Source organism: Suillus subaureus (genome assembly GCF_016647635.1).
Source record: "Suillus subaureus strain MN1 chromosome Unknown BJ212scaffold_36, whole genome shotgun sequence".
Lineage (NCBI taxonomy): Eukaryota > Fungi > Basidiomycota > Agaricomycetes > Boletales > Suillaceae > Suillus > Suillus subaureus.
Window position 1 is genome coordinate 187599 of NW_024538592.1, and position 23871 is coordinate 211469.

At 45.3% G+C, this 23871-nt stretch overlaps 5 protein-coding genes across 5 annotated transcripts; 1 reads left to right on the plus strand and 4 right to left on the minus strand.

Moving 5' to 3' along the window:
• Positions 1 to 11375: 11375 nt before the first annotated feature.
• BJ212DRAFT_1302803 (uncharacterized protein) lies at positions 11376 to 12327 on the minus strand (the record flags this gene model as incomplete). The annotated part of the gene is made up of 4 exons (XM_041333329.1): positions 11376 to 11537; positions 11679 to 11878; positions 11985 to 12158; positions 12198 to 12327. The coding sequence occupies 4 exons, from the start codon at positions 12325 to 12327 to the stop codon at positions 11376 to 11378; spliced, it is 666 nt and encodes a 221-aa protein (XP_041188893.1).
• A 2553-nt stretch (positions 12328 to 14880) lies between these two features.
• BJ212DRAFT_1467045 (uncharacterized protein) lies at positions 14881 to 16310 on the minus strand. Its single transcript, XM_041338981.1, has 5 exons — positions 16088 to 16310; positions 15811 to 16040; positions 15579 to 15761; positions 15499 to 15526; positions 14881 to 15452 (listed from the first exon to the last, which is right to left on the minus strand). Exons 1-5 carry the CDS (start codon positions 16281 to 16283, stop codon positions 14953 to 14955), a joined length of 1137 nt encoding a protein of 378 aa, XP_041188894.1. The 5' UTR covers positions 16284 to 16310; the 3' UTR covers positions 14881 to 14952.
• A 651-nt stretch (positions 16311 to 16961) lies between these two features.
• On the minus strand, positions 16962 to 18482 carry BJ212DRAFT_629231 (uncharacterized protein). Its single transcript, XM_041343694.1, has 2 exons — positions 18102 to 18482; positions 16962 to 18053 (listed from the first exon to the last, which is right to left on the minus strand). Exon 2 carries the CDS (start codon positions 18035 to 18037, stop codon positions 17078 to 17080), a length of 960 nt encoding a protein of 319 aa, XP_041188895.1. The 5' UTR covers positions 18038 to 18053; positions 18102 to 18482; the 3' UTR covers positions 16962 to 17077.
• Positions 18483 to 19136: 654 nt separating this feature from the next.
• Positions 19137 to 20175, minus strand: BJ212DRAFT_629186 (NUDIX hydrolase domain-like protein). Its single transcript, XM_041343693.1, has 4 exons — positions 20119 to 20175; positions 19378 to 20047; positions 19244 to 19312; positions 19137 to 19195 (listed from the first exon to the last, which is right to left on the minus strand). The coding sequence occupies exons 2-3, from the start codon at positions 19900 to 19902 to the stop codon at positions 19301 to 19303; spliced, it is 537 nt and encodes a 178-aa protein (XP_041188896.1). The 5' UTR covers positions 19903 to 20047; positions 20119 to 20175; the 3' UTR covers positions 19137 to 19195; positions 19244 to 19300.
• Positions 20176 to 22003: 1828 nt separating this feature from the next.
• Positions 22004 to 23684, plus strand: BJ212DRAFT_1484762 (uncharacterized protein; the record flags this gene model as incomplete). Its single annotated transcript, XM_041340861.1, has 7 exons — positions 22004 to 22420; positions 22474 to 22601; positions 22656 to 22779; positions 22837 to 23040; positions 23098 to 23405; positions 23457 to 23601; positions 23661 to 23684. The coding sequence occupies 7 exons, from the start codon at positions 22004 to 22006 to the stop codon at positions 23682 to 23684; spliced, it is 1350 nt and encodes a 449-aa protein (XP_041188897.1).
• Positions 23685 to 23871: the final 187 nt, after the last annotated feature.

Below are 23871 nucleotides of genomic sequence, written 5' to 3' on the forward strand. Positions count from 1 at the left end.
GGGATTACTGAAAGGAGATGAGCATTGGTTGTGGATTCAGATGAATTGTGGACCAGACTGGATGAGTGGATAGATTGGATGATGAGATGTTGGAGGGAGATAAGATGTAGATAGGATTGGAGATAAGATGTGGATTGGATCTGAGATGAGATAAGGATTGGATCTGAGATCCAGATATGTGGATATGACAAATTTTCACTAAGTCTTAAGTTTCCTAATTGAATGAAAAAACAACACAACTGCCATCATATGTGCAAACAGCTGTAATTACTGATATAGAAGATCAATGTCTATAAGCATTGTAACCATTAGACCCTATACAAATCTAATGGTGCTCAGCTGTGCCAGTCCCTGACTCTGCATGAAGACACCAAGAAAACATATGATTCATGAATAAATGTAGTACAATGACATTGGACACCTATACTTTCAAGCCAAGACAAAAATACACCAAGAAACAATCACTCAAATCTACTCAATCATAGTGTACTTGAGTTCATCATCTTCAAGTGTAGTGGCAAAGGAACTTTTTTTGGTCAGCAACTGGACATCTGCCTCATCCACAGCCCTTCTTTTCCCTTTCTTAGCACCAAGTGAGTCCACAAATATGGTCTGCATATATTTAGCACATGGCAGAAGCTGCATGTGCTGGAGCATGATCTGATACACATGAGACCCCTGGGCATTGCAGGGGTTAAACAGATTGTTGCATGGTTTGATAGTCCATCTGTGAAATGTTAGGATAGTGAACCCTGTAAATAACCAATAGCTTACAGCTTTAAGATCACTTCTAACTTGACAATGGCTCCCTCTTTGAGTTTGGTCTTGTAGTCACTTACATGGATATGAACACCATGTTCATCCCAGATGTCGGGGGACTGAACCCTTGTGCTACACAGATCATATGTATTCAGCAAGGCAGAATACTACCTCTTTGAATCCTTGAGGTCACAAATGTGCCACCCATGACCTAACATGTGCATGATCAGTACCTTATAAATTGAGTGCCACAAGATATAAAATGTACTGTTGGACTTCTTGCTGTTAAGGTCGCATGCTCAAGGAGGTCAGATCACAAGGGCTTGGCCTCAGCTCATACACTGTGCCCCTTTCCTGAGTAAGTGCCCTTAATTTCTGGGGGCTAGAACAGTCATCTGGAGTTTCCGGGTTTTGACTAGGGTGGATAACAGACGTCCAGATCTGAAACATGAGATAAATCCGACGGATGTCTGGATGTTACCTGGGCAAGTGGATAAGACTAATCTGGACAGAGTCTGGACTAGAAACTAACAGAGGATGGACTACCTTTAAGGTAGAGTCGGAAATGTAGTCTAGGATGCAATCCTAAGACTCAGAATATGACAAGAGACTTATCTCAAGTCCGGAGGACACAAGAATGAGCAGGAACTAAGATGATATTCGAACTGGAGTATTTCCGAGAGTTATAGGAGGTTTATATACTGTAGGTATCATATAGGAATCAGTCAGCAAACATAAAGGCTATGTACGAAGCATATGCAGAGTCTATTAGTAAGTAGGACAGATCACAAATAATGAACACTGGAAATGAAATGTATGTAATGGATCAATAATCAAAAGGGAAACATGGTTAACTAGAGTCCAGAGACAGGGGCAGTCTAAATGGGGTTGGGCGCTGATATAGGGTTTGGATTCTGGAAGGGAGATAAAGATAGATCAGATCATTTGAGATCCAGATCTGAGATCTGGATATCTGGAGAAGTGGATTTAGAGTTGAGAGTCTGGAATGGCATATGACAGGATCTGGAACATTGTTTATGGTTTCTGGTGATGGTAGGGGAGACAGATGGTTCTCGTTTACTGATTCAAGATGATCTTCACCTAGTAGGGTAGCGACACATAGTGGGTGCGATGGGGGTAGGAGCAGGAGAAGCTGATACGTCAGGTACAGCAGCAGGATTGAGAACATTATCCATATGCTCAACAGTAGGCAATGAAAGAATTGGTGGTGGGACTGGAATGGCAATGTGTGGGGATGGGGGTCGTGCCACTGGGTCTGTAGCAATTCATTCTGTGATGATGTGGATAGCCTCTCTGATAGCTTCCTTAGTATCATCAGGCAACAGATGGATTGCAGTATTGCGAATGTGTATATGAAGGTGATGGAAGATGGTCTTGTGACATTCATCATCAAGAAGATTGGTAGTGTGTTCAATAAGGCTAGCATCTCTGACGATTTGGACAATAAGTCTGCTAGAGATTGCTCCTCTTTCTCCCAGGAGACAATCTATCTCAATAGCATATTGCAGGGATGTGATGGCAGATTCGAATAGGGCACTGGTCTTGATTTGGTCAAGAATTGTGAAGTAATCAGTGAGGGTAGAGTCACTGGATAAGGTAGTGTCAGTCAAAGGTGGGGAAGTGACAGGGGGAGGTGTATTTTCAGTGGCAGTGAGGTTGATAGCAGTGGCAAGTTGGTAGTCTTCAAGGGATGATTGATGAGCGATGTTTTCAGAGGCAGAGTTCATAGCAGTGGTAAGATATTGAATACAGAGGAGGCAGTGTTGTAGGCATTCAATGGACATTGTTCCAAGTTTATAATTGGTGGGTCTTTTTATATGCAGAGAGGGTGTCGAGGGTGTTACTCAGATTCTCTTCTGGGATCCATTCGTTACTGGTGGAGGAATATCCTTTCCAGGACACTAGATAGCGTCTTCATTTATCCGTGCCTTTGTGCGATAAGATTGCATCAATTTCATATTCTTCTTCATTATCTATGATGTCTGGGGGAGGATCGTGGAAGTTCAGACTGTGAATCTCTGTTTCATGATAGGATGATAGTTTGGAAGCATGGAATGTGGGGTGAACTCTCCACTGAGGTGGTAATTGGAGTGTGAACGTGATGGGTGATAGCATGGTGATGATAGAGAAGGGGCTGTATTGCTTTGGTGCAAGCTTTGGTGATGGTAATTGTGTGATCAAGTTCTTTCCTGATAACCAAACCTTATCTCCTACTTTCCATGGGTGATACTTCTGCCTGTGCATTCATTCTGCCATTCACTGCATAGCAAGGTTGTGACAAGATAGTGCTTCTTCTCTAGATTTCTGAAGTAGACGAATTTGTTCTTCTGTGGCAGGTACTGTGGAGTCAGGAAGGGTGTGTGGGAGAGCCTGGGGTTCATATCCCATCATAAGGAAGAATGGAGACGCATTTTGTGAGTCGTGTTTTCAATGGTTATGGACAGATTCAGCCATAGGAAGGTGCTCTACCCAATCTTCAGGGTGATTACGGCAGTAGATGTGGAGATAAGTCTTGAGTTCCTGGTTGAGATGTTTGGTCTGTCCATCTGTCTGGGGATGATAAGCAGTCGAAGCAGCGATGTCGTATTTCAGAAGTTTAGCAAGGGCTTTGGAGAACTTCAATACGAACTGTGGTCCTTGATTGGATATAACTTTCTCATGGAGACCAAAATGGTGGTAGACATATTTGAAAAACTTCGAGGCAATGCCTTCAGAAGTGATAGTTTTCATACAAGGGATTAGAATTACCCCCTTCATAAGGCCATGGTCTACCATGACCATAACAGAGTCAAAACCTACGCACATGGGGAGATTGGTAATAAGATCAATGGAGACTTGGGCAAAGGGTGCAGAAGTGATGGAGGGGATAGGGATGAGTGGAGGAGTTACAGGGTGCGTGTCAGATTTCATCTGTTGACAAAGAGCGCAACCATCAACATATTTCTGAATATAGGAGCCCATAGAAGGCCACCAAAAATCACACTTGACAAGTTCTTCCATTTTAAAATGGCCAGGGTGACTGGTGGAAGCATGGTCATGACATCGAAGTGTTGTCTGGCAGGGTGGACATAGGCACGATCTTTGTAATACAAGATGTCTTCCTTAATCATCCAATCAGCGAGCGCAGATTTCATGGGCAGAAGTGATAAGCCATTGAGGGCATCTGCAGCAGCTTGAAAGATTGGGTCAGGGTCTGAGGGATCTTGGTTCACGAGGGTGGTCATAAGTTCAACATCAAGAAGTCAGACAAACATAGAGTTGGGGAGGAGAGTGACATCATTGTTGTCTCCCTGTCTGGTTCCATGGTCAGGACATCTAGAAAGCACATCAGGGGCAGTGAGCTTAGTTCCAGCAATGTGATGGAGTTCAATATCATAACAGGAAAGGAGGAGTTGCCAATGTGCTTGGTGATGGTGAAGGAATCAACTACTAAGCTATGGCACAAAAAGGAATACCAAGTCAGAGTATATGTGTGGTCATCTCAGCTCTGCCTATGGCTGCTATACTTTGCAAAGGCAAGTGTGTTCGACCCAAGGGGAAGCGAGTGCAACACATCCACAGGTCGCACGAAGCGTGGGAAAGTCACGCGTGCAGAGGTGAAGGTGCGTGCAGAGAGTGGTCAGATGTGTGAAGTGTGGGAAAGTCGCACACTAATAGGCAAAAGTGCACAAAGGGCTAGGAATGCGATGGGGACTAGAGGAAGATGATGACTGATACTGATGGGTGCAAGGACAACAAATGCGATGATGATAGAGTGTGATTGTCAAAAATGCATGCACTATGCTGAGGGATGCTAAGGGATACTAACTGCGAAACTAAGTGATAAAAAATGCAAATGCTATCATGCAAAAGGCGACTAAGTGCACTCCCACGATGTGGAGCCGACGCGAGTAAGGCATGGGAATGGGGGGGGTATATGTAAGTAAGGGTCCATGATGGAATATGGTGTCATGATAAGAATAAATGTGAAAAACGTACCAGTAGGACTTGCTGGACAATGGATGGATGCTTCTGGATGATGGGTGGTGAAGCGTGGGAAAGCGCGTGGGGTGCACGTGGGAATGCATTGTGGGAGAGTAGCGCATGTGTTGCACAATGCATGGGAAGATCATGCATGTATAGGCTGAGTGAAGGGATGATACAGGGAATGATGCTGCAAGTTTGTGCTGTGAACTGTATGCAGATGCATCACAATATAGGGCTCTACAGGCATACAGAGGTGTGAGTCTCTACACTGGAGAAGTGTACCTTTAATGCACAAGAAGTTGAATATTTGGGAATGATTATCCGTCCTGGTTGCATCACCATGGACATTGCCAAAACCAATGGCATTCATGATTGGCCAGTCCCTACTGCAGTGAAAGAAGTTCAATCATTCCTTGGGTTCTGCAACTTCTATCACAATTTCATCCCCCATTACTCTGACATTGCCAGACCTCTGATCAACCTCACAAAGAGAGACACAGTATTCCATTGGTCTGACCCATGTACCTCCACATTTACCACACTTAAGGAATGCTTCCTGAAGCAACCCATATTATGAAACCCTGATCCTAGTTGACAGTTCGCTGTCACCACTGACACCTTGCTCATCGCTACTGGAGCAGTTTTGCTACAGACTGATGAAATGGAGTCTACCATCCATGTGGATACCTCTCTCAGACTTTGAACCCAGCCAAAAGAAATTATCAGATATTTGACTGAGAATTGCTCACCATCATCCACACTCTCACTGAATGGTGTCATTACCTCAAAGGAAATCCCCACCCAGTTATTGTCTTTACAGATCACAAGAATTTGCTCTACTTCCATACCACACAGAAATTGACCTGTTGTAGAGACTTGCGCCTCTGTATGCCTGTAGAGCCCTATATTGTGATGCATCTGCATACAGTTCACAGCACAAACTTGCAGCATCATTCCCTGTATCATCCCTTCACTCAGCCTATACATGCATGATCTTCCCACGCATTGTGCAACACATGCGCTACTCTCCCACAATGCATTCCCACGTGCACCCCACGCGCTTTCCCACGCTTCACCGCCCATCATCCAGAAGCATCCATCCATTGTCCAGCAAGTCCTACTGGTACGTTTTTCACATTTATTCTTATCATGACACCATATTCCATCATGGACCCTTACTTACATATACCCCCCCCATTCCCATGCCTTACTCACGTCGGCTCCACATCGTGGGAGTGTGCTTAGTCACCTTTTGCATGATAGCATTTGCATTTTTTATCACTTAGTTTCGCAGTTAGTATCCCTTAGCATCCCTCAGCATAGTGCATGCATTTTTGACAATCACACTCTATCATCATCGCATTTGTTGTCCTTGCACCCATCAGTATCAGTCATCATCTTCCTCTAGTCCCCATCACATTCCTAGCCCTTTGTGCACTTTTGCCTATTAGTGTGCAACTTTCTCACGCTTCGCGCATCCTACCACTCTCTGTGCGCACCTTCGCCTCTGCGTGCACCTTCGCCTCTGCGCGCATGACTTTCCCATGCTTTGCACAACCTGTGGATGTGTTGCACTCGCTTCCCTTGGGTCGAACACACTTGCCTTTGCAAAGTATAGCAGCCATAGGCAGAGCTGAGATGACCACACATATACTCTGACTTGGTATTCCTTTTTGTGCTATAGCTTAGTAGTTGATTCCTTCACCAGTTTCAAGAATAGTCATTCAGTGCAAATTCTTTCTAGGACATGATGAGTCCAAGCATGGTGTGAAGGGAGGTCATTTGAAAAGATAAGGATGTTGTCCATGTAAATGACCAACCATCCTTCATTTATTTCTTGCTGGAAGGTCTGATTCATGTATGCTTGAAAGGTAGCAGGTGAGTTGCAAAGACTGAAAAACATGATGTTAGGTTCAAAGAGGCCATACTCTGTGGTGAATGCTGCTTTCCAATGATCATTGGGGTGAATTTGGATATTATTATATCCTGAATGGACATCCATCTTTGTGAAGTATTTAGCACTGTGTAACCAAGTGACCAAGGACAATGGGAGCAGGAGAGGGTAAGCATTTTTTACTGTCCAGTCATTGATATATTGATAATCTTGACAGGGATGTAGATCACCGCTTTTCTTTCCAACAAAGAAGAATCTGCTAGCTTGTGGTGACTTCAATTCTGATATGAATGCTTTGATGGCAGTTTGCTCTGTTTCTGACAATGGGTAGACCTTGGACGTTTTTGGGACAAAACCAGGTTTAGTGTCAATGCAGTGATCAATTCCAGGGTGTTCCAGGGGTAACTGATTCAATCCGTCTTTAGCAAAGATGTCAGCAAAGTTGTGGAGGTAAGAAGGGATGAGTTCTTCAAACAATTTCTTCTTTTGTTCAAGTCTGGCTGCTAATGCAGAATGCTGGGCTTTGTTACTGGTTTTAATGTATTCAGTGGACCATGACAAGGGTGTGACTGTGGGTTTCTGTTCTATGGCACTAGTACCATCTTTGGTTAATGGGGTGTCCATAGAAATGTTGGTAATGACCCAGAGCTCAGTAGTGTCAGCAGGGTATCCAACCAAAAATTCATCGTCATTGAGATGATATGTAGCAAGTTCATGTATGGGCAGTGCATAGTCTGAAGTCCATACATTGTTTTTGGTGTCAAAAGAGTCATCATCATCATCAGGGATGGGGTCAAGGTTGGGTAAAACTGGGGGTGCTTCTTTGATTGTTGCTCAGGGGAGTGTTTCTATGACCGTGGGTTGTGCAGGAGGTGCCTTTGGCAGCACTACAACTGGCATTTCTTCTTTCTTCAAACAGGAGTTCTTCCATGTCTTGTTGATCGGGGTTTCGATGGTTTTCTGAAAGAGGGGAAGAAGACTGTTCTTTCTTCATTCAGTGTCAACATCTTCTTCTATTAGATCACTCTTCTCAGTTTGAGAGAGTTCTAGGGTTTCAGCTTTCCACTGAATGACTGGATCCATGGCATGCAGCCAAGGGATCCCTAGCAAAATCTGGTCATGATGGCTAAGTTTCATAATATTGAACTTTCCAAGCATGGATCATTCATTGATTTTCATGATGAGGATGCAGCAGCAGGTGATTGTGCCTCCTCTTGCATAACTTCCATCTGCTGTGGTAACTCAGAATGGTTTTGTAAGTTTATGCATTCAAATTTTGTGAAGCTTAACAAAATCTTCAGAGATGAAGGTTCCAGCAGCTCTGGAGTCGACAATGGTGGTCATTTCAATGGTTTTCAGACAGGTTTTGGAGATAAGGGAAATGGGAATGCAAAGTTCCTTTCTGATTCCTACACCTCAAACAAGTCTAATAGGTACATCAGAAGATACTGACATTGATCCAGTCTTCCACATCAAAAATCCTCATTGATATCTTCATCTTCTTTGGCTGGCTCAGTACAATGTACAGGAGCTTTGCCGTTCTTCTTCTTAGGGCAGTTACAGAAGACATGGCCCTTCTGGTGACAGTTGAAACACTTGCCATTTTGGTAGTGTTCAGTCTTCTCTTCCTCAGTGAGGCAGTCGACCTCCATAGCATTGGGGTCACAGTGATCAATGGAAGGTCTGGGGACATAGCATTGGCTGGTAGGCTTTGTGGTTGTGCAATTATTGTTACAGAATATCGCACTACATTGCCAGTCACTGTCAAGTCTGATTGTGGCTTGAACATACTTGTCAAAGTCCATAGGGACAGTTTCCATCTGATAAATGGTGTTGCCAATTCCCTTCTTGAGTCCATCATTGAAGAATGTGATTAGGACAGCATCTTGCTTTACAGAAGCTTGTGCAGCAAGGGTCCTAAAACTAGTGATATAGGAAGTGAGGTCACCTGTTTGCTTCAGGGTTCAGAGTTTATTCATAGCAGTACTAATGGCATCTGCCAGTGCGAACACTTCTTTGAACTTTGCTTCAAAGTTCATGAAGGTTCCATAGGACTTAGTGGCAGAGTTGTCTACTTTGGTGTAAAATGTTAATGCCCAGCCTATGGCACTATCTTTAGTCATATATGCAAGTGTGGTAATAACTTTTCTCTCATTGGTGTTGTAAACCAATGCATTAATGGTGAAGTATGCTTTTACCAAAAATAACTATCTTAATGCCTAGTCAGGGCTCCTGTCATAGTTGTTGGGTGTTCCAGCTTTGAGCTTGGATGTGGATGTAGGAGCGGACATTCTGATACTGGGATGCACAGAAAGGTTTTGGGGTGGCTGTTCTTCTGGGAATTCATCTACTGATGTAGTTGAATGATGATCAGGTTCTGTGGTTACAGGGGATGGTGTTTGTTTCTCTCTGTCTTCTGTGATATCCAGACCTGCAGCCTCATGATACTCTTCTTCTGGTTCTGCTGGTTCTGTGGGAATGTCATTTGGATTGCTCTCCCACCAATACTTTCTAACCCAAGGGGTTGTCTTGCTTTTAGCTACTGGGGCCTCCCTGGATGGAGAGGTTTGATAAAGACTTTAATCCTTTGTTATGAACTAGGATAGTTCTAATGACAGACAACTCAATAAGAGTCAATGACCTCTGCCAAGATTCTATGCAAGACAATAAGTTGAGCATTCAGTATAAGCTAAGACAGAAGGAGTGCTTCTATCTTAAAGTACAGTTCAGACAACAAGAGATTGGAGGTCTCAAGCAAAGGATGTTTCAGGTAAAAACCTAGTAGGATTAAAGTGCAGAACTAAAGTGTACAAGAGAACTATTTATAGTGAACTACAAGTACTTTAGGGCAGATGTGAGAATGGATATGAGTCAGAGATAAAGGATGCATAAGTGATAGCAAGAATAGGTCATCTAGCAACAGCAACAGCAGTTGTGATGTAATACAAGGTATGAGTCAAAGATAAGTCTAGTGGCAGCATCATGCAGCTCATGACATAATACACAGTAAGAGAGAAAATGAATAGGGGCATACATGATTGTAACAGTACCCCATTTTGCACTTGCAAATGGCTTGTATCATGGTGAACTCCTGACATATTTCAAAGATTTAGGGTGAGAATGAGGGCAAGTGTCATATGCCATTCTGGACTCTCAACTCTAAATCCACTTCTCCAGATATCTGGATCTGAGATCTGGATCTCAAATGATCTGATCTATCTTTATCTCCCTTCCAGAATCCAAACCCTATATCAGTGCCCAACCCTATTTAGACTGCCCGTCTCTGGACTCCAGTTAACCATGTTTCCCTTTTGATTATTGATCCATTACATACATTTCATTTCCAGTGTTCATTATTTGTGATCTGTCCTACTTACTAATAGACTCTGCATATGCTTCGTACATAGCCTTTATGTTTGCTGACTGATTCCTATATGATACCTACAGTATATAAACCTCCTGTAACTCTTGGAAATACTCCAGTTCGAATATCATCTTAGTTCCTGCTCATTCCTGTGTCCTCTGGACTTGAGATAAGTCTCTTGTCATATTCTGAGTCTTAGGATTGCATCCTAGACTACATTTTCAACTCTACCTTAAAGGTAGTCCATCCTCTGTTAGTTTCTAGTCCAGACTTCGTCTGGATTAGTCTTATCCGCTTGCCCAGGTAACATCCAGACATCTGTCAGATTTATCTCATGTTTCAGATCCAGAAGTCTGTTATCCGCCCTAGTCAAAACCTGGAAACTCTGGACAACTGTTCTAGCCCCTGGAAATTAAGGGTGCATACTCGGGAAAGGGGCACAGTGTACAAGCTGAGGCCAAGCCCTTGTGATTCCGACCTCCTTGAGCACGCGACCTTAACAGATCCCCATCACCACTGCCAGTTCCATCAGCCTCCACCATCACTGCAGTAAAAACAGAAACCATCAATAATGTTGTATGTCGCAACTGCCACGCCACCAGACACCATCACAAGAATTGTCCATCATACTACTGTTGGGTTTGCAAAACCTATGCACCCAGCCACCTATCGGTCTTTTGTAAAGATCTGAAAGGCGAAGCAGTAATCCTGTTGATCTGGACTGATATGGGCTTTTACAAAGCTCTCTCTCATTGGGAGACAGAGCAGGATGCTCTCTATTGCACCACTGAGATTGCCAATAGACTGCAGTTTGCTGTAACCGAAGAACAGGATGATTTATTGGACTCTAACTATGATGCTGACCTGATCTACTGGGCTAACCAGGATAACTAAAGTCAGTGACTTTGTCTCTAAACGAGGGGTAATGTTACAATCATGTACACCCCTATTCATTTTCTCTCTTACTGTGTATTATGTCACAAGCCACATGATGCCACCACTAGACTTATCTCTGACTCATACCTTGTATTACATCACAACCACTGTTGCCATCACTAGATGATCTATTCTTGCTATCACTTATGCATCCTTTATCTCTGACTCATATCCATTCTCACATCTGCCCTAAAGCACTTGTAGTTCACTATAAATAGTTCTCTTGTACACTTTAGTTCTGCACTTTAATCCTACTAGGTTTTTACCTGAAACATCCTTTGCTTGAGACCTCCAATCTCTTGCTGTCTGAACCATACTTTAAGATAGAAGCACTCCTTCTGTCTTAGCTTACACTGAATGCTCAACTTATCATCTTGTGTAGAATCTCGGCAGAGGTCATTGACTCTTATCAAGTTGTCTGTCATTAGAACTATCCTAGTTCATAACAGGTACACTATTCTCCTTCAACAAAGCAGTGAGACAGTCACCACATACATTCATCATAGTCAAGTCAGGAGAATCCTTGACAATCCCTGCCTTATCAAGCATCACACCATCAAGATGCTTATTCTTGAACATGAAAGATGTGGAGACACACTGCACAATACATTTTCAGATGATGAAGGTGTCTGTAATGCAAAGAGCATCCAAAATAATTGGCAGGCATGGTGCTCCAGGGTCTGCTGAAATAACAACCTCCATGGATCCAGACTGCCTTTGAGAACAGACAGCACACACAGGAGGATCAGTCCACTTCAAGCCCTCATAATAACAATGCAAGCAATCTAGGACAACCTCTTTTGAGACAGGTGCTGGCCATTCATGCCGGCGCACTCTAGCAAGGTCTCGTGTTTCATTTGTCAACTTGATCTTCTGCTCACACTGTATTATTTTGCATCGGTCAGGCTGTGAAAGGGCTTGATGACTGAGCCAGTCCACTACAGTAGGTCTATATTCAAATGATAGGATCTGTAGAATATATTGCTCATCTGGCTGATTGCAAGGCTGAGATTGCAGTAGGTAACAGAGCAAGATATCACACACCACACTTGGACCAATATACTGCAAGAAATTCACTCAATCTTGAATGTGAATGGTGAGACCATTGCAAGTCTTCTGACACAACCAGTTGTTTATCGACAGATGTCCCTTTGTAGGTAGACCACATATACAATCCAAACACTTTGACAGTTAACTTATGAAACCTCTGAACCAAATCTGTAAGTGGAAGAGCAGACCAACTGATCATTAGCATACTAAGGGGTTCAAAGACACAAACTTGCAGTGGGGGCAGTTGACATAAAGCCACAAATACCTCTTTTCTGTACATATCACCAAAGTATCTCGCCAACTGAGGCACAAGTAGTTGGCTACCCTCTGGAACCATTGTGATAAAGGAAAGCAATGTTTGTAGTTGGTCTTCACTCAATTGTATCACCTGTTGTTGGGTAGCAATGAAATGAGATAGCACTGCACAAACACAGTCCCTTTTTGATTTTCCTCACAAAACAGATAGACAAGAAACACACTCAACTAGGACATTGTCTAAGAGGGCCAACAATTTCTGCTCCTGAAGTTTATTGTCGTAGTAGAACCATTTTGGGTAGACACCTAGTCTCAAAGACAGACACTGCTCAACAGAGAGAGCTTCACTGGAGGCAAGATTGCGCAAGATAATACAATGGCAGTAACCCATGCCAGCAAACTCACTTGGTGCCATTGACAACAATACTCAATGTTAGCTTATAGTTACACAAACACCATCATACAAAACACAACCACAAAATTCCAAACAGTGGTACACTGAACAAGACAAAGGATGAGATTTAAGACAGGTTTTCAACCAAGTGCAAAAATTTTCAGATGTTTCAAAAATGGCAAGATAATATTGTGGATAATAGAGGGCATCATAATAATGAGGATAGTGCTTCACATAATGGGGCTCATCACAGGGAGGACACTGTCCCTCCTCAAGGACACAAGCCAAAAAGCAGGGCGACTTCATAAGAAAAACCCTGAAAACACATGAGCCATACTGCAGTGAAACAAAACGGAAATATATGAACTCACATGCCGTCTGATCCATTCCTGTTCGTCGTACGATGGAGTATTTGGGAGAACAATATGTAAAGGCCAGTGCCCCAAATATTTTCCCACTGACTAAGCCATTTTTGTTCCCATGGGTGCATTTGCAGAGAGTTAGCCATTTGTGTCCAACAAAACCCTCTCTCACTGACATGAGAGTCTGTTAAGAACCATGTTGCTCAAGGGGGTCGAGAGACTGACTCAGAGGGGCTTGGCCTCAGCTCATACGCTGTGCCCCTTACCCAAGTATGTGCCCTTCATTTCATATGAGGTCCAATGATGGTCCAATGAAGTCCGGAGGACTTCCAGAGGCTGGCTACTCTGGTGGAGTGCTAGAGGACTTCTGGAGGAGTGCAGGAGAGTTCCAGAGGAATGCAGGAAGTGCTCAGGAGAGTTCCCACTGCAAGGTAATACTCCTACAGGAAACAGGATGGAAGAATAGGAGGTCTGAGGGTCCAAAGGTCCAGAGGACAGGAGGACAGGAGGATGGAGGACAGAAGGACAGGATGTCCAGAGGTATGAAGGTATGGAGGGCAGGATGTCCGAAGGACAGGAGGATAGGACATCCGAGGGTTAGGAGGACAGGACACCCAGAGGTCCAGAAGGAATAGGGGCTACATCAGACTCCATCCGATGTAGAAACAAACAGAGGTAGACTACCCTAAGGTAGAGTTGGAGAGAACAGGGATTGGACCTAAGTCCAGAAAGAGGGTAAGTGCCAGAAAGGCAAAGTTCTGGCCTAGGGAATCAATCCCTAGGCCTGATGGATAGGACAGACTTAGGTGGACCAAAGTCCGAGAGAGGATTGGGCAAGTAGAACAGGATCTAAGATGATATTCAAACTGAGGAAACTACAGGAGTATCTACAGGGGTTATATACTGGAGACTATCTGAGGGGATCAGTAAGCAAAGGAGCAAGGCTATGTATGAGCATGTGGAAACACATTAGTAAGTAAGATGGAACATAACTAAATGAACTCAGAGATGAAGACTCATACAAGGAACAATAAGCAAGATGGAAGAAGAGGTGACCGAAAGCCAGAAAGGCAGAGATGCCTAAATGGGGATAGGCGCAGGATATCAGATAGAGGGTGGGGATAGGTCCGGAGATCTGGGGATCCAGAAGACATGGTGGATACAAGACTGGGATATGAGAAGGTGATATAGTCTGGAATCCGAGATGAGGTGAAGTCCAGATGTCTTGCTGGATGGAGTGTGCATAGGGTGGATGGGACAGGGGGGTATGGATCAGGCTAGCAGTGGAGATCCAATGGTCCAGAGCTCAGGGGTAAATCCAGAGCAGAGTTGATCCTGCTGAGGTGTGGAGCACACAGCAGAAGGGGATCTGGGAATGAGTTGGATATGAAGTGGGGTCCGGATGTAGGCTTGGAAGGCATGGGAATATGATGGAACATGGGTCCAGATTGTGGGATATGACAGAGTCAGGGATAAGCACCTAATGATTAATCAAGTACTTGCACAACACACATCCATACTACATACTGATAATAGCTGATGATCAAACAGTGCCTGTCAAGATCCTTATGTGTGCATTTACTTTTGAAAAGTAGTCCTACAAATATCAATTTTTATCTCAACAACAAAGCAAGTGCAGGTGACCACCAACTTCACCAAATCGCTTAGTTTTTTCGCTGGTCATCTGCATTCGATTTTTCTGATCGGTTTTGTCGCTTGGACCATGTCAATAGCTTGCTTCGTTGTTGAGATAAAAATCGATCCTTGTAGGACTACTTTCGAAAGTAAATGCACACTTTTTTTGAAAGTTACCACCAGCCTCTACCCTTATGCAAATTGCTGTAAAGAATGCATTATTCTTTTCATCATTGAGACAAAGAGCCGATCCTGCTCTGCAAATATGTACATAGCTAGGCAGAGAATATACATTTTAATGATTTCGTCCGATTATTTATTCAACCAACTCAGTAATTCGACGAGCTCCCGGCGTTTTATCAAAGGGCACCCTCACTGACCACTGTAGCACCCAATTCTTGCCAGGCTTCACTATTCGTAGCTCGCTGTACGCGACCAACCCAGAGCGATATACGATATCCTCTTCACGCCATCCCGTAGCATCCAAGATGAGCTCCTTAAACTCGCCAGCCGTGAACCGAGTACCTTTACCTTCTTCGTGCTTGTACTTCGCACCATCTGGTCCATTGGCCAACCCGACTTGACGACCCCACATAAGTCCACCAGGTTTAACTAGAAAGGCCATTGACCGTATGAATGCTAGTTGCCCCTCAGTCTGGAAGAGATGTAGGACATTTGCTGAGTGCACAAAATCGAACTTGCTTTCCAACCTGGCGTTGCGTTCACAGAATAGAGGATCAAGGGCATCGGTCTGCTTAAACTTGATGGAAGGTGTGTCCCCTTCGTTGTACATGAGACGCCCGATGTCAAAGAATCCTGAACGTCATATTAATAAAGAATTTGTAAAAGACACGAAACTCACGGTTCTCGATATCGAGCCCCATGATGTCCTAGGGCATCTAAGTAAGCATCCGAGCACACGATTCGACAAGTGAGCCGCACCAGTACTGGGAAACCATCCACGACCAACTTCCTTAGATCAGTTCCCATACAACATCCAAGATCAACCAAAGTCATTCTGTATGGACGTGAGCGGCGGGTCTCCTGCACCTCCTGGTGCTGGAAGTGATGATCAATTCTGGGCTCCGCAAAGATGCTTTCACGGATACAAGTATGTGGGGCAACCTGACACGAAGGTGAGTCTAGGCCAAAATACTTTTGAATGGTGCATTACCCTAATTCCCGTTCTCCGCGCATCACCTATTCTTTGAATGACAACAGCAGAGGACTCGTTGGAATTCTTCGAGAACTTCTTATGCAAACGCAGCGTGTCATCTAATCGTTTAAGGAATACCGAATCCGGTTCAAGGTCGACTTTATTGAATAAAATGCTGAAGAGCTGAGTATCGAACTGCTTGGGCGTGAGAGAGAAGCCTCCACCACCGAATAATGCTAGTTCTTTGTCTGGCTGCGCTTCAGAATTTGCTTAAAGAATGATAAGCGACGCTCACCATTGATAGATGTCTCCACGACGCAAGGCCAATTATCCCACCCACAGAACCGTTTGAGTGAGCCTTTTAGGTCGTTATACAACAAAATACCAACAGCACAGTTCAAGAAGAACGAATCGGGGTGCCGGGAGAAGTCCCTCGTCAAGAGCGCGCAGCATAACAGAGCAGCTGACAAAACGTTCCCGGCAGACTCCATCTGCTCTTCCAAATTCCAGGCGGTGTACTCGAGAAGCGGCTTAAGAGTATATTCCAATTTCATGAAACATATGACTTTGTCCAGATCACCCAGCGGTCATCAATCCTCCACGAAACCGGAGCGCGTTCAGAAGTGGGGTCGGAGGATTTGGAAGTGATATCGTGATACATAACGGGGAAGAACCCGTCGAGGTAAAGCGGTTTCGCGAGATCTAAAAAAGGACTATGATGTCCGGCAGCTTCGTAATCTATGAAATGAATCGCTGGATCCTGTTTCTTCGGCGAAATCATCACGTTTCCTCTGTGACCATCTCCTAGTCCCAAACAGGCCCACAGTTTTGGTAAAATTTGACCATGAGGATCGAGAATCTCTTCTGCCTTCCTGAAGGACTCCTGAAGCGGGGGATACTCCACGTCATCGATTCTCCAAGGAAGAGCGATGAAATCATCAAACTGTACTCTGTTGTCTCTGCTGAACCCGGGGGTGGTTGGGTAGTAGTGTTTAGTGAACCTGACATCATTGTGAAGACGGTCGTAATAGAACTTGTGTATTGGAGAGTCTAGTCCCCCCGGAGCGTCGGCCAAGTCCTTGCCGACCGAGTACAGCAAGCCACATTCATACGCACGACGAAGCTCGATATCCACAAACCAGCCAAGGGCCTCTCGCGAAGACTTGAAAGAAAAATCTTCACAATTCCTCGTCATCGCATATTCAAGACGGAAGTCGTTCAAGGTTTTCCCAGGAAGTCTGGTCATAACAAGTGAATTGAGATCGGCATTGTATGCCAAGAGATTTTAAAGCATGCCAGGGGAGATACGAGTGCTTATTACAGGCAGCATCTTGCGCTCCCATTTTATGGAGGCCGCCGATGACACTTTGACAAAGGCATTCATCCATTCAGTACCGCCTTTTCTCCTTATATGCGTGAAGTATGATTGTGAATTCGAAGAGAAGAGGCTGGAGATCATCAGCTCCTCCTTTTTCTCGGAAGTAAACTCGAATTCTCCGGAACCTAAGTCCGGTGGGTTGGTGACAACGGGAATAAGGGGAGTGTTGTTATTCAATTGGATGAAAGTAGGAGGGGCATTGAATAGGATTCGGTTGTAGGGTCCTTGTATGTCATTATGTTCACCCAGAACCAACAATGCTCCCGATATCTGGATAGAGGTTTTGTCATCGGCCTCGGAATCTGACTTTTGTGAGACACCTGCACCGAGACAAATTAACCGACGCATCTCATTCTCCAAATTTTTACGAAGAGTAGGATAATACGTCTCCGACTTATAGATAGATTTGATTGCTTCGTCTAGAGCATCGGGATTAAGGAGAGGGTCTTGACCAAGCCACTTCACTAGAAGTCGACTACGTGGGGGATCGAGAAATTGGTGAGAGGAGGTGTGGAACAGCAGAACCGATGTGAGGAGCAAATCGCAGGTGACTCCCAAGACTGCATACTGGAGAGACTCTGTCGTTGTCGACGAGTCCTTCAACAGGAAGATATCTTGATCTTGTAAGATGGATAAACCCCCTGCTGCACGCCGAGGTTGATGAACCAGGGCCGTCCATCCCAATCTCGGATGGAAACGAGGACAGCAAGGCACGTTTCGGAACGAAGCAACCTTGATGAGATGTGGGGCAGGATCGTTTAACGCCTGGAGGATGTGATCCAGACTCCAGAGTTTGATAGTACGTTTAGAACCATCCGCGGCTACGACCAGAGAAGCGTATAACATCCCAGGCGTCTTCTTCCACATCGTTATCAACGAGATCCTGTGGGTAATTAGCGGATACGAATGGAAGGCAGCAGGAAGTAATCACCGTCCAGGAATCTCCTGGGGCTTCTTTGTTCACTATATGAAGGAGGGAACAGAGACTTGCGCGAAGCTTGTCATTGACGACAAGTCTCTCGATGTGGCTTCTGGATTGAAGGATGCCTAGACCATCCCAGTCTCTGTCGACCTCTTCAGGGAAGGATTGAACTTGAAGGAAATGTGCTCTGCTACCTCCGAGGAGAATAGCGAGAAAACCAAGGCTAGTTGGATCGATAGAAGAGTTTAGGTAAGGCATGTACGTCGTCTGATGAGGGAGCTTGTGAGGGGAGTGGGGGTTCGATCGTCAGGCGTGCTCAATTCTTAAGTGGTCAAGGTCAAGAGCCGCATCAGCCCACTTGTTTGAACAATTAAACGATGCCATGGGTTCGGTTCCCAGAAACGATTAGAACCGGTGTACAGTTACACTGATGCTGACTCGGGAGTCCATGGTAACCTGTTATCATTCGGACCTTTCTCGGTCCCTTCGAACGACTTCAAACCCTGAGTGAAAAAAGTCCGGAGAGTTGGATGTAACTTAGCTTAACGAGTTTGCGAAGCTAACATGTCGGAAACCCGACGAGAAGATCGAACCGACGAAGCTGAAGTTAAAAATGGGCGGAAAACCATGCGGGGGAGTGAGGATATGTCGAGACCGTTATATTCTGCTCAATGACGGCTACGACATTAAGCTGAAGCGATCACGTTGAACAGAGTTTGGGGTCTTTTCATCGTGAATGACGTGAGGGTGTCCAGACTTTTTGCATTCAGGGTTTGAAGTCGTTCGAAGGAACCGATAAAGGTTCGAATGATAACAGGTTACCAGAAACCAATTATTGTCTGACTAGGCCAGAGATTCAGACTTGCGTAAAAGATGTTGATGAATTTAATTAACGCTCGAGGCGTACTAGTCATCGGGCGGTTGGACATCGCGACTGTCAGAGATAAAGTAAGGATAAAGAGAGTGAGCTCGACTGGTAGTCAGCCGAGATGACGAAGCAAATGGCATTGAAACCGGAAACCTTGGCGTCGATCGATGGAATTACCGATCACATGATGCAAATATTGACGCATTGTTTGGAAAATCGGTCAATGAACCATCTGCTTCGCTTTGTTAGTACATTGTTGCCGTAGCACTCACTGCGGACTAACTGCCACTAGGTACCTCTATTGCTCTCGACTGCCTCCAGCGGGCATCATTTCACATGCTCACTCCTGGCACTGATCGCGTCGAAGGCGCGCCTTTCGTCAGAATTAGTAGTTTATATAGATACAGCACAATGTACCTTAGATCCACTTCCCCCACCACGAGCTGCCTCGATGACCCTTGCAGTGATCGTTTTGTCATCATGGAATGTCAACAACCGAACTACTTCATCCATTGGACACCAGACAGCATCAAACTCCTCGTCGTCTTGTTCTGTCGTATTCGTCTGGCGTATGGCGCAAGAATCGCCTCGTGCCGCATACCAAAAGATGATCTTCAGCACACCCTGAGTCATCCTTTGCGTCACAGCGACGGGTTCCGTTGTCCCTCCAGGTATCGCAGATCGGACATTATCATTCCCATGGAGGGTAGCAAGGGTGGTCAACTGAAGGGGTAGTAGCTCAACGATGTATCCTGTTTCTTCGTACGTCTCGCGAACGGCTGTTACTTCAAGCTGTTCCCCCACATCTTTTCTCCCCTTTGGAAGGCAATATTCGCCTGTTTTTCTCAAGTAGATGACGAGGACTTTAGATTGATCGATATCGAGGGTAACTGTGCCACAACTGATGACAAAGGATTCGGAGAGATGAAGAGATCTATTCATTTTCTTTCAGAATCTGGAGTGGGGCCTAATAGGAGCTTATTGCTCTTGTGACGGTACAGGATCGTGGGCTCCAACTCCGGAACGTGGTTCAACTCAGGACAAGGGCGGAGTTATTGGACGTACTCCCGGGTTGCCTTCGACAATTCTATATTTGCAATTAGTATGGTGGAATGGCGTCCCTGCATTCCATGCTGCGGGATAGAATGGTTGACATACCAGGAAGCGTTCAAGTTTGTTACACCGCAAGGTAAGGATTTGTTAGAAGCAACAAACTGTACGATGCTTAGTCATCATATTTCCCATATAGTTATATGTCACGTGTTGGTAGTTTCCCTTCTCCTTTGACTGTACTACGACAAACGGAATCCATTACCCTGTCACGTCTGTGCGAGTCCAGTGCCTAACTCAAACTCTGACAGGATGAGGTGGACCCGTCATCACTGCAGAGTCCACTATCTTCTTTCCATGTCATAGGTCCCTCGCTCTGGCTCGCCCACCAGTCCACGTCGGCATAGCCCATACCTGATTGTCGCCTTGCTTTCGACAGCTTACTATGCTCGCCAACCAACCAGTCCCCGCCGGTGCTGTGCGTCCTGTTCATAAATGTTTCTCAGTCCTCACTCAATAAACCTTCAAAGGTCTGCATGCATGAATCAGGGCTCGAGGGTGAGCTCATGATCGCACAATTTTGGGTCGATAGTGTCCAGCCATTGCAGGGGCCAAACGCTAAGGAGCAACGGATCGCATTTGCAATGAGAGCTTCAAGTTACAGACGAGCATCATCACTGGATCATCTGTGATAACTAACTATGATAAAAACATAGAAACACGACATACAGCAGCAATCGCATCCTATTCCGCCATGACCATGTTATTTCGCGCAGTGACGAAATTACTGACTCGGAGTTCTTTGCATCGTACGTGCAGGCCATGAACAGAGTGGCGACGGGGGTATCTACAAGCACAACGCAGAGGAGTAAGTCCGATTCGTATTGATATAGCTACCATGCCGAGTCACTAATGCATCACACTCAGATACGACATCCACAAGCACAACACAAAGGGGTAAGTTCACTGTTTGTCATATTGTCGATATCACGTTATATACCCCTCTAACCTTGTTGTAGCAGGCTTTTCGACTGTATGATCCTCACATCTGTTGTCATCCCTGGCTGCAACCACTCTCTGCATGGTGCTCGCATGATTCAGTGGCTCTCGGCCTGTTTAACGAGAAACGCATTTATGGTGGGGATATGACTTCAGGGGCAACCGCGATAGATGAGTTTGTAGAATGTCGTGTTTGAGTTGGCTTGCAGAGCGGAGGAAGAGGTTGAGATCGAGATAGGACATAGCGGCCAGCTCGGTGTGCTGCTGTATGATGACAAATATGGACTCGACATTCATGGTCCGTGCTCAGCGTGTGACACAGCAGCGGGCAGCAGCAGTGATGGTGGGATGTTCATGACAGGCGCTATCCAGTGCAGATGCAGACCTGAGACCAAGACCGGGTATTTCAGACTCATCCTCTGGCTTATAGTCCAGTTAGGATGTATCAAAGTAGCCGTGTTGTCTGAGATGCCGATACAGACCTCACACATCGAACTGCCCAATTCCTGGACCTTCTGGCTGCTAGGCTACCCACTATCTTTTGCACCGTGTCTCTTGCTGCCTACACTCTCACATCACATCTGACTACGCGTTGAGGTTTCTCACATGTCTTTGGCTACTTGCATGTTTCCCGTTTTGCGCCGTCATGTATTCTATTACTCAGATGGTACGCAACTTAGTGTTAGAACGCACTTCAATGACAATGGCCGCCCATTGCAAGACAAACTGGCATTCTCATTTAATACTCCTCGACTGATTTTCACATAGTATCTTGTGCAAATCACGGAGAAATAAGTACGAGATACAGCATCAGCTGCTGCTGTATACTAGGATGAGTGGTGAAGCTGTGGTGAGTCCCTGATATCTGTTGGGTAAGTACATACACGAGTCTTGTGCATCATGCTGTGCGTGCATAGTTGCCCAGTGTTATAAACTTGGTACCATCTTACCTGTATTCCCTCTTACCTAGTATCCTCTGACCTATCTGATCAAAATGCCCCCTCCACTGCAGGTCAAAGATTTTGTCAAGGATTTGGGCAAGGTCTTCGCAGTTCGTTTGATGCGCCCCAAAAAGAACGGACCTAGACAACGCAGCTCGACAACCACCGATCATAACGGTGATGGCTCCATCCATGCACAAATCCCTAGCGCCTTTGCCTTTCCTTCACCAACTCTTTCTTTGAATTCATCGCCAGCACACTCTGCGAGCAGCAGAGAGCCAGGTCTCGAATCCTCCACCAATGTTCCATCCGCTAGACACTCGGGGGGCGTATCCCTTGCCCGCGAAGCTTCTGACATGGCTCAGCTAGCATTGCCCTTGGTGCAGGCTGTTACAGGTGCAATCCCACTTGTCGGTGCTCCGATGCAAGCGGCTATTGGTGGATTATTGACAGGCCTTCAAGCTATAGACGTGAGAGCTTGTATTATTGCGAGCACATTTCTTGATTTCAAAGGTCGCTACAGAGACGTAACCAGAATCAGGCGGACCTCAATAGCTTGATCTCACGACTCGATCGACTGAGCCGCGAATTGTGTAACGCCTCGCCTGCCTCGGATCCTGTTGAACAATTCCGAAGAGATTCCTTTGTTAGGTATTCACGCTATCGGTGTATGCTTGGATTCACCTGACTTCGAGTTGTACCCAGGATGCTACAGGACACCTCGGCCCAAGTGACAACGTTGCGCGAACGTTGTCTTGCATCCACATCCGTCACACAAGCTATCGCTGGATGCTTTGTTAAAATCGATCGCTATCTGGCGGAGTATTTGGTTGTGTTCTATTCTCTAACGAATGTTTGCACCACACTCACTATTCTGTTTGGTTAGTGGTCATCCCAAATGCAAAGTCAACGTGATATACACGAAGTGCTGGTAATTCTGCAGAGGGAACGAGAGGATCGTCAGAACTTGTTGATGACGATCGAAAGCCTGGTCACCCGCAGGCAGTGCTCTGTTGGAGGCTGTGTGACACTAATAGACGCAACAGGTCACCAACATTCGATATCGGTGAACTTCTGCACCTCATTTGAGGTACGTTTCGCCAGCGAAATCTATCTTAGGAAAGCATACTGATCAAATTATCTTTAGCAATTCAATGAGATGCTCAAAGTTCTATTCAAATGCAACTCGGTTGAAGCTCGAATTCAGAGACGATATATGGAGAGCGAACAGTACGATTTGTGCATTGACGAGGGCACGCAAGTAACTCAACTTACAAGCAATAAATGGTCAAGACTTGAAGCGGGCGCAAAGGTTGTTATGAGGATCATTATTCAACAGGGGACGACATCATTCTCTGGAGTTTCCTACAGATGCTCTTGCGGCGCGGTGAATCCCCTTAGCGTTAGGTCTATCATATATTCGCTTGAACGGCAGGCTAGTTCCTCAATTGATTGGTAAGTATGCTTCAAGTCTTTTGGGCCCTGGCTATGTCTGACAACTGGCAGTCGAGAGTGTGGACGACGGTTTCAGATTTCCCGTGTATCATCCCGTGAACAGCGGAGTCCTAGTACTCGATCGTCTAGCACCGATTCTGATCACACAACTGACCCAGGAATGGACCTTATTCGCAACTTTCATATCCAGCAATCTGTATGTCATCATGAAACTGTAATCTTAAGCTGAATACTTAACAAACATTCTGCTCTTAGGAAGTGCGTGAGGGTGCCTTTTGAGCTGCTTACTTGACACTGATCACGGTGCCAGGACCAGGCCTTCCACTCTCTTGACGAGACGTTCTTGTGTATGTGGAGCGAACCACATGGATTGCGCTGCAACGCCTTAATACGTGGCCATCACCTTTCTGCTCACCTCCGTGAGGCTCACGGGGTTCGCGGTCCAGATGACATGCACGTTAAATGC